Here is a 10,695-nt window from a genome sequence, read left to right as displayed (position 1 = left end):
ACTGAAAGGTCAGCTATGAGTTGGCTTCAACTCAATGACATACAACAATAAGATGAGACGCCTTTGAGGAAGCTCTAGTGGCCTGGCCTAGAGGCAGGAAACTGCGCTCCAATTCCTAAAGCACATGCGTGAATCCACCAGATGCTCCCCTGGAGAAAGAGGGGCAATCTCATCCTGTGCCTGTCAGATCCGACTTGCAGGTACACAACAAGAGTAAAAAAAAAATAGTGATGCCTTTGAAGTGTGTTTGTGAAGAGTATTGAAAATACCGTGACTACTCAAAGAACAAAACAAATCTGTCGTGTAGAAAGGGCAACCAGGATGCTCCTTGGAGGCAAGGATGATGAAACTTTGTTTTAAATATACTGGCCATGTCTTCAGGCGGGAGTAGTCTTCTCAGGTTTGGAAAAGTAGTGGATAAGAGGAAGACTCTGGAAAAGCTGGATCGACACTGTGACTGCAACAAGGCTTAATTGCTGCGTCATAGTCAGCTGAGCTCGTAACCACACGCACTATCTTAATCTCTAGTGAGGCTACTACTGTACTATTTTTGTTGTGTTCGGTGAAGTCAGAGACGACACTGCTGACCGCCCATGGGCATTGAGAGGCTTTAAATCGTGGTATAGGAGACTGTCCATCTTTCTAGAGAAGCCGGTGGACTTAAACCGAGTGCCGTATGGGTTGGCGGTGTAACTTACTACTAGGACATTGAGCCAACCCATAGAACTGTAGATAGTAAATTTGTGGTGTTTGGGATTTTTTTAAGCCAGTAAATTTGCATTAACGTGTTACAACAATAGTAGGAAACGCATACCCTTTATAAGGTAGTTGAAACTAACATTGACAAAATATCTTCTAAAACATTATTAGATTGTGGGGCTGCCAGCATGAGACTATGGAATAATTCAATTGAATAATTTCTTGGAGACAGAGACAATACCTACAAAAGGGTGCAGGTAGCTTAAAACCTTTAAACCAACTCAATATCTGAAAATCTTGCTACAAAGGAAGTCATATTAAAAACTTTCGAATTCTTTGCTGTCAAGCTTGAACCACTCATAGCGGATTCTCCACAAGGTTTTCTGAGGCTTTAAATCACAAGGGGGAGATTGCCTAGCTTTCTTCTGCAGAGCTTCTGGGAGATTCACATACCCAGAGAGAGGTGGCACGTTTTTATCAGTAGCACATTTTCCTATGCACTTAGTCAGTCGAGCGGCTAAACAAGTTATTTACTTTAAATCGTTAAATATTAACTCTAGTATGTTTTCTAATTTATATTTTAAACTTCTCTCTCTTAAAAAAAAAGGAAAACGCAAAATGCAAACAAACATACAAAAAACCAACCAAGGGTAGCTCTTGATTTCCTCCAAAGGACTTGAAATTTTGAAACTGGGAATGTTTGTGGGTCCTGACTACTCTTTGTCGCACTACCAGATCTAGCCGGTGTTGAGCTGGAGGGCGCCCGAGAGGCCGCCGCGCATCGCCCGGGCGACGGGAGGAGGAAGCGCTCAGTGCGCAGCAATGGTGCAGCCGGGACTGCTGCTCTGGAGTGTGCGCAGCGCGGTCTTCAGGTCGGCGGAAGCCGCGCTCTCGGGTGAGCTCGGCTGCACTGGGGAAGGCGGAGAGCGCCTCACCAGGCCCTTTAGGAAATGGGTGGCTTTGGTTGGAGTTGCTTTTTTGGATTTACAGTTTCATTTACTCTAGACTCCTGGGGATGTAGCATCTATGTGCAGAGCTCTCGGTCCTTCAGATTCTGGAGCCTGAGGTTGCTCTGGGGGACGCAGTGAGAGCAGTAACCATTGCTCGTACGAGCTTGTACTTAATTGGGCAATGGAGGTCAACTCTGGATTCTGGAGAGCGAGCAAGCCGTCCAGATCTTGCTAGGAGAATATGTAATGGCGATCCCTGCTTTGCGAATTTCACTTATGTCCCACTAAAGAGCACAGGGTTTATCTCTTGATTAAATAACCGCCTTGAACCATACTTAACGTGTTAGAGAGCTACAAAAGTACACCACCTCATTTTACAGTTGAGGAAACAAGCCAGAGGCATGAAAATGGTTCGTGGAGGCGATAGGTCTAAATCCAGATTTTCTGGCCTCCTTTCCCTTTTCCACGCTGCCGCTCCTTGAGCATCACCTGTTATTGGGGAAGTTACAGGGGCCGGGAATTAACAACTAGTTTCTCAATTGTTAGTACAACCTCCGTAGTTTAAGAGACATTTACCTATGCAAATTTTTTCTGGATTCATTTTCTACTTACTCAACACTCATTAGTTAAGCGCCTTGTCTTCCAGCTTCCATCTGGGATTCTTTGTAGCTTAAGAATTCAACATTGCTGAGGCAGAGAGGCACATGGGAACAGTCACTCTGCAGTCTGATTGGGCAAGGACAATTCCAGCTATTTTAAGATCTCACCATTGAGTAGAAAAAAGATTGACTTCTGAAAATTTGAAGGAAATGGGGAAACCTTTTTAATTTTCTCACTTTGTATATCTGACAGAAAGACAAATGAAAACAAAAAATTATCTTTTTTCCCCCCAAGGATATAAGGTCTTTGCAACTTTTGGTTTTTCAGAATTTGTAAGTGATAAGAGCTTGACTCTGTCAGCTAAGGCTCCTATGGTTATCAAAACTATTTGAAAAACTTAACCTAAAAGGTGCCAACAGTCTTAAAGTGCTACAACCAGATATTACAACCCAGTATAGGGACTTCAATTTCCTTTATAGATGTGTTTCTCCGTACCTGGTTCTAATCCTTGCAAATGGAGTTTCCTTATTAATACAGTAGTATTAGTGTAGGGTGTGTCTTATAGCGTTGTATTTAGAGATATAACAAGAGATGACTAAACAAAGAAATAGTTAGGTGCCATGGAGTTGGCATTTTTCCCAGCATGATATCTTTTTTCCCAAGGACTGGCCCCTCCTGATAACATGCCCAATATATGTGAGACGATGTTTTACCACACAGATATCTACTCGACCCAACTCATTGCCATTGAATCAGAGCACATTGATAGTTGATCCTTCAGAGGCTGTAAACTGCAAGGGAGAAGGCTGTCCATTGTTCTTCCTTGGAGTAACTGGTGAATTTGAACTGCCCATGTTTGGATTGGTGTGCAACTCCCTCCCCACTAGGTCACCAGAGCTCCATACACATGTTCATAGCCATCCGGTTGAAACCAACTCATAACTGGCCCTCCAGTGGGTTTTCAGAGGAATTTTTGGCCATCTTTTATCCACAGATCAGCTGGTAAATTTAAACCACTTGCTTCTGGGTTGGCCGTGCAATTCCCTAGCCTCTGGACCACCAGAGCTCCCATGCCCTACACATATTGTTAGGTGCTGTCAAGTACAACTCACAGTGATGCTGTGACCAACAAACTGAATCCTGTCATATCCTGCACCATCTTCATCATCTGAAACACTTGAGCCCATTGTTGCAGTTATTGTGTCAAGGAGAAGACACTTGTTGGGAGTCTTCTCTCTTGCCGATCTTCCATCTTTCCAAGCATGATACTCCTTTCCAAGGAATAATCCTCTCCTCACAACATGTCCAAAGAAAGAAAGATGAAGTGTTGCCATCCTTGCTTCCAAGGAGCACTTAGGTTGCATCTTTTCCAAGACACATATGCTTATGCACAACTTTTTTCCCTAAAACACTCCACAATTTTGCAACGAGTATCGGACTTGATGATTGTTAAAAGTAGGTTCAGCAGACTGGAGGGTCATGCCTAACCTTGTGGGGGTCAAGATCTTGTCTGGTTGGATATTATGAGTGTATTTCCTCCGGTGGAAGCAAAGAAAATTGAGAATATATTTGCCCCCTTATTGACTGACTTTCAGCTTATTTCCAGTTTTTTAATATTGTAAATAGTGCTGCCAAAAAACCCATTTGTATGTACTTATGTTAAATATTTCTGAAGGATACCTAGAAGTGCTTAAAACATCATCAGCAGTGTATTTTCTCAATCTTTTAAATTTTTACAAATCCATCACTACATCCAGATTTGTTTAAATTTTGTATTTCTTTAATTACTAGCAAGATTGGCCATTTATATTTCTTATGTGAATGTCTTGTATTATATTTTCTTACGTACTCCTTCCATCTTCTTTTGATGCTTCTTGTGCCATTCAATATTTTTCTTTATTATTGCGACTTGATATATAGTGAAGTTTCTGAGGTTGTAAATCCCATGGAAGGAGAGGTGACTTTGAACCATCAGAGGCTTTGGGTTAGCAGTGCAACTCCCTACAGACTGTGCCACCAGAGTTCCACGTGTCCTTATTCACTAATCTGTACAATGTTTGTCTTTCATGACTTTAACACTTTTTAATGGAAATTATATATTAGATTGGGTTCACCTGGGATTTTCTCCTGTAAGATTTTGGATTATGCATCAGTGGCAAGAATACTAGCCATGATTTTATGTTGCTCCCAGTGCATCATGTCCAAGTGTATGTAAAATCTACAAGGCATAACTCAAAGAGGTTGTGAGTTCATTTCCAAGCAAATATTGCAACAAAGTAAATATTAATATTTTTTATTTCCCCAAATTTGCAATATTATAAAAAATGTGCAAGGAGTTGGAGTCGGAAAATCAAAAGGGCCGAACTCGCTCAGCATATCTTAAGCTCAAGGAACTGAAGAACAAATTCAAACCTCGAGTTGTTATAATCAAGGATGCTTTCAGCAGAACGTTAAATGATCCCGGAAGTATTAAAAAAAAGATGGAAGGAATATACTGAGTCACTGTATCGAAAGGAATTGGAAGACACAGAAGAATTTCATGAAACAACATATGAGCAAGAGCCTATGGTGATGAAAGAAGAAGTTCAGGCTGCTTTGAAGGACATGGCCAAAAATAAGGCTCCAGGAATAGATGGTATACCAATTGATATATTTCAGTTAACAGATGCTGCCCTGGACGTGCTCACCAAGTTGTGCCAAGAAATCTGGAGAATGACCACTTGGCCAACTGACTGGAAGAGGTCGATATTTGTTCCTATCCCAAAGAAAGGCGACCCAACCGAATGTGGAAACTACAGAACAATTTCACTGATTTCACATGCAAGCAAGATTTTACTGAAAATTATCCAAAAACGACTGGAACAGCACATCAACAGAGAACTACCAGAAGTCCAGGCTGGTTTCAGAAGGGATCGTGGTACTAGAGATATTGTAGCTGATGTTAGATGGATCTTGGCTGAAAGCAGGGAATATCAGAGGAATGTCTATCTGTGCTTCATTGACTATGCAAAGGCATTTGACTGTGTAGATCATAACAAACTGTGGCTGACTCTGAGAAGAATGGGAATCCCAGAACACTTGATCGTGCTAATGCGAAACTTATACTTGGACCAGGAGGCAGTCATCAGAACAGAGCAAGGGAACACTGCATGGTTCAAAATTGGGAAGGGCGTACGCCAGGGATGCATCCTATCTCCATACCTTTTCAACCTATATGCAGAACAGATTATCTGGGAGGCTGGGCTCTATGAGGAGAAATGTGGGGTCAGGATTGGTGGACGATTTATCAACAATCTGCGTTATGCGGATGACACAACCCTGCTTGCTGAAACTGAAGAGGACCTGAAGCACCTGCTGCAGAGTATCAAGGACTGCAGCCTACAATATGGATTGAGGCTCAATGTCAAGAAGACAAAGATTCTCACCACTGGACCAATCGGCAGCATCAGGATGGATGGTGAAGAGACTGAGATTGTACACAGCTTTAGTTTGCTTGGCTCCATAGCCAACAGTCTTGGCACCAGCAGCCAGGAAATTAAAAGGCGCATTGCCATGGGAAAGTCTGCTGTTAGGGACCTCTCCAAAGAGCTGAAGAGCAGTGGTGTCTCTCTGGAGACTAAGGTGTGTTTGATACAGGCCATAGTCTTCGCAATCACCTGTTATGCATCAGAGAGTTGGACAATGACCAAGGAGGATAGAAGGAGAACTGATGCCTTTGAGCTGTGGTGCTGGAGAAGAGTATTGAGAATACCATGGACTGCTAGGAAAACAAATAGATTTGTCCTGGAGAGGGTTAAACCGGGTGGCTCCTTGGAGGCAAGGATTCTGAGGCTCCGTCTAACTTACTTTGGACATGTAGTGAGGAGAGACCGGTCCTTGGAGAGGGACATCATGCTTGGGAGGGTGGAGGGACGGCGCAGGAGAGGAAGGCCCTCTATGAGGTGGATTGATTCAGTGACTGGGATAATTGGGATGGGAGTGTCAGAGACAGTGCGATTGGCACAGGACAGAGTGGAGTTTAGGGCTGTTGTACATAGGGTCGCTATGAGTCGCAGGCAACTCGACGGCACATAACAACAACAACAACAACATAAAAAAGCTTGAAACATTGTGAGAATCATCAAAATGTCAGAGACATGAGCATGTGTTGAGAAAAATGGTGTCCACAGACTTGCCTGACGGGATTTCCACAAACCTTCAATTTATGACAACACAGTAGCTGCTAAGTGTAATAAAGTGAAGTTCGATTAAATGAGCTAGACCAGTAAGTCTTATTACTGGTTATGTTACCTTTGGCTAAAAAGATCTCCTACAGCTCTCTCCCTTTGTAATTAGTCAGAATCTTATGGCTAGAAACTATTCAGTTTCATCATAGTTTTACCAACTAAACCTAGCATCAAAATCCAGCATCTACCAATGATTCTTGCCTACATCTATTTGTCATCTGACATTTTACACTTTTTACAATGTGAAAACCACACTATTTTATACTCTTTTATACAGTAACAACAGAAATCTAGCAATAACAAATGCTGAGGTGCAAGAAGAAAATGGTATTGACTGAAATGGTTGTGTCAACTTATCTACCATTCTCAGTGGTTTGGCCATTATGCAATAATATAATCACCCTCCATTTCCACATAATGTGATTTTTTTCCTAATAAGCTGATCTTTGGAACTCATGTTGGTAAATCAAGAGTTGTAGTATTATTGGAGTGTCTGTATAAGACTTATTTTCTCTCAGTCTTCTTTCTACAGTTATAACTGGAATTCCAACGTAAGGAAAATTGTTCCTTTCCTTCAGTTGTTTATTCATTCAGTTATATCCCTGCATCAGTATAGGCCCATAGATTTTTTTGTTATAATATTCTTGTGTTTACATTATAAGAGACAGAAATAGTGCCAGTAAGCTTTTATAAGTATTGCATAAAATGTCAAATCTTCACATCTAATATGTGGCTTATCTTTGCTTTTAAAAAGAAATGAAAATTTAACAGTATTTTAACTTGGATTATGATTAAAATTTACAAATCAGATCTGTAATTCAGTTACCAAATATTTAATGAGTATATACAAACCTCTTACAATTTGTGGTCTAGGAGACGACAACAGAATATGGAGCTTGTACAATGTCAGCTGTTCAGCACTCAGAGCATTAACAGACTATCCTTCTTCAACGTTAGGATGTGTACAAAACACAGAGAAAAAATAGTTTATTAAAATAAAATTGGAACCAGGAGAAAATTCTCTCATTCCATATTTTATAGCTACTTTCAAAAGACAGTCAACTCAATTCATTGCTATGGAGTTAGAACTGACTCATAATTGACCCTCCAGCCACGTGTCTGAGCCTGCAAATTGTAGGGGAGAAGACTGCCTACCCATCTTTCTCCAGTGGAATAGCTGGTGGATTTGACCACCTTTGGGTTCAGTACAATTCCACACAAGGACACCAGAGCTTCTGGTAACATTTTGAAGGTGCCTAAATGGTTTCATTCTTTCCAGGCTTGAAGTCAATAAATGGAAGCTGGTACAATTTTTCTACTGCTGTTTCTAAAGAAATCACTTACAAGGAACTTAAAAACCTGCTGACTTCCAAAAACGTTATGTTAGTTGATGTGAGAGAAACATGGGAAATTCTTAAGTCTGGGAAAATTCCTGGGTCCATCAATATACCATGTAAGTGGCATATATCTTAAGCTTAAATTGATATACCAACATAAATATTTACTGTGCATAAAATGAAATTCTTAACATTTTCTTTCAGTGGATGAGGTAGGCCAGGCTCTACAAATGAATGCAAGAGATTTTAAAGACAAGTACAATGAAGTAAAGCCATCTGAATCAGACAATCTAGTGTTTTCTTGTTTTGCTGGGGTGAGAAGCAAGAAGGCTTTGGACACAGCACTATCTTTAGGCTTTAACAGGTATGTAGATGAAGCATTAAAAAGAGGTAAAAAGATGTTTATTGTGATGTCTCATATGCATTACATATTTTGTCTATTTAGGAATTTAAAACTAATGTTAAACTGAGACTAACTTTTTTCCCCCATTTTACTCAAAAGCACAGCAGTCAATTAAATAGGCATACGGCCTAAATTTATATGGTGACTAGTCACTGCATTTAATGTTCTCAGCAATTATTTACCACAAAGCAGAATAAAATGTTGACAGAATGATGTCCTATGTTTTCAGTGCTCAACACTATGCGGGAGGATGGAAGGAATGGGCAACTTATGAATTCCCAGAGAAGAAAAAAGGAAGTTGAACTGTAGAATTCATATTGGAGTCATCTTGGTGTACAGGCAGCCTAAATAATGGAATAAACAAAAGAATAAACATCTAGTTCTGGCATCACCAGTGGCTAGAGGATAAGTCAATTTACTTGTTGAATTTTTTCTTTAATATTATAAATATCACTCTCCTGCCATGGGGATATAAAGGTTGGAATGCTAAGAATTAATTTTTAAACAGTTTATAGTTCAATAGTACTCTCTAAGGCTAGGTAGTTATGTGAACTAATCATAATGTGCGATTATGTTTGTGTAGCTTCTGTTCATCACAGAGGTTATAAATTGGACCAGCTGATTACAAGCATTAAGTTAAAAATATTGAGAATATAGACTCTAGAGAAGTAGGTGAAATTGATACAATGAAAAATACCTTAACATAAAATTATGGCAATGCTGTTACCAGCACAGTAGTGACATCATTTGTAAAGATTTAATATAATTAAAAACAGGCAGGAAGAAAAGGCAATAAACATTTTGCGTGATGGAAATGTTCTGTATCTTGACCAAGGTATTGATATATTGTTGTTGGGGAGCAGTCTAGTCGACTATGCTGTGGTTATGTTCCCTAAACTCTCCTGTGACTCATAGCGACCTTATGTAGACAGCTCTGAACCCTGCTCTATCCTGTGCCAAACTTATTGTCTCTGACACATCTACCCCGAGAACCCTAGTCACTGAGTCAGTCCATCTCATTGAGGGCCTTCCTCTTCTGCATTGTCCCTCTCCAAGGACTGGTCCATCCTTGCAACATGTCCAAAGTATAATAGACAGAATCCTTGCCTCAAAGGAGCAGCTTGGTTTAACCCTCTCCATGATGAAAATCTTTATTCTCCTTGTAGTCCATGGCATATTCAATGCTCTTCTCCAGCACCTCAGCTCAAAGGCATCAATTCTCCTTCTATCATTCTGAGTCATTGTCCAACTTTCTGTTGCATAGCATGTAAATGTGAAGACTATGGCCTGGATCAGGTGCACTTTAGTCTCCAGACTGATATCGTTGCTCCTTAATACTCTGGAAATGTCCATGACAGCAGATTTCCCCAATGCAATTCCTCTTTTGATTTCCTGGCTGCTGGTATGAAGAGTGCTGACTGTAGAGCCAAGCAAACTAAAGCTGTTAACAATCTCAATCTCTTCACTGTCAGTCATGATATATGCCAATTTGCCCAGTGGTGAGAATCTTTGTTTTCTTGATGTTGAGTTTCAATCCATATTGAAGGCTTCAGTTCTTGACCTTCTGGAGCATACACTTCAGTTCCTTCTCAGTTTCAGCAAGCAGGTTTGTGTCATCTGCTTAACACAGGTTGGTTGTTGATAAGTCTTTCTCCAATCCTAATGCCACATTCCTCCTCATAGAGTCCAGTCTCCCAGGCCGCATATAGATTGAAAAAGTATGAAGATAGGACACATCCCTGGTGTAAACCCTTCCTGATTTTGAACCATGCAGTTTCCTTGCTCTGTTCTGACCACTGTCTCCTAGTCCGAGTATAGGTTTCACAAAAGTACAATCAGGTGTTCTGATTCTTATTCTTCTCAGAGTCAGCCACACTTTGTTGTGATCCAGTCAAATTGGCTTTGCATAGTAAATGAAAAACAGACATTCCCCTGGTCCTCTCTGCTTTCAGTCAAGATTCATCTAACATTAGCTAAAATATCCCTAGTATCATAGTCTCTTCTGAACCCAGCCTGCACATCTGGCAGTTCTCTGTTAATGTGCTGTTTTGGCCATTTTTTGATGGTTTTCAGCATACTTACAGCACTTGTACGAGCAACCCAATTGAAACATTGCTCTGTCTTGTGTTATCCTCAAAATCTCTGCCATGCTCAAGCCCACACTATCAATCTCTCTTTTTGAGGGTCCACATAGAGAAAACTGTTTTTGTATCAGTACTGTTTTGAAGATTAAAATGGATGATATATATCATATAATGCAATGCTGCTGCTATTAAAACTGGGACTCATTACTAGACAGTACTTGTTTAAAAGAGTTGATATTTTGGGGTTGTTGTTGTTGTTATGTGCCATCGAGTCGCCTGCAACTCATAGTGACCCTATGTACAACAGCCCTAAACTCCGCTGTGTCCTGTGCCAATTGCACTGTCTCTGACACTCCCATCCCAATTATCCCAGTCACTGAATCAATCCACCTCATA

At 40.6% G+C, this 10,695-nt stretch overlaps 1 protein-coding gene across 1 annotated transcript; it reads left to right on the top strand.

Moving 5' to 3' along the window:
• Positions 1–371: 371 nt before the first annotated feature.
• TSTD3 (thiosulfate sulfurtransferase (rhodanese)-like domain containing 3) lies at positions 372–8,517 on the top strand. Its single transcript, XM_006881236.1, has 6 exons — positions 372–453; positions 1,435–1,594; positions 7,138–7,154; positions 7,755–7,928; positions 8,017–8,176; positions 8,445–8,517. The coding sequence occupies exons 1-6, from the start codon at positions 372–374 to the stop codon at positions 8,515–8,517; spliced, it is 666 nt and encodes a 221-aa protein (XP_006881298.1).
• Positions 8,518–10,695: the final 2,178 nt, after the last annotated feature.

The sequence above is a fragment of the Elephantulus edwardii genome, unplaced genomic scaffold (genome assembly GCF_000299155.1).
Source record: "Elephantulus edwardii isolate Elephantulus edwardi_28Jun2011 unplaced genomic scaffold, EleEdw1.0 scaffold00013, whole genome shotgun sequence".
In the NCBI taxonomy this organism is placed as follows: domain Eukaryota; kingdom Metazoa; phylum Chordata; class Mammalia; order Macroscelidea; family Macroscelididae; genus Elephantulus; species Elephantulus edwardii.
Note: the sequence above shows the minus strand (reverse complement) of the source record. Positions and strands in the feature narration are given on the sequence as shown.

What these genes read in the sequence shown, in the direction of transcription:
- TSTD3 (XM_006881236.1), top strand. Translation starts at nt 372, where the DNA reads ATGTCTTCAGGCGGGAGTAGTCTTCTCAGGTTTGGAAAAGTAGTGGAT. An exon ending in GGAAAAGCTGGATCGACACT is followed by an intron (nt 454 to 1,434) that starts GTGACTGCAACA and finishes TCGCACTACCAG; the next exon opens with ATCTAGCCGGTGTTGAGCTG. An exon ending in CTATCTTTAGGCTTTAACAG is followed by an intron (nt 8,177 to 8,444) that starts GTATGTAGATGA and finishes CTATGTTTTCAG; the next exon opens with TGCTCAACACTATGCGGGAG.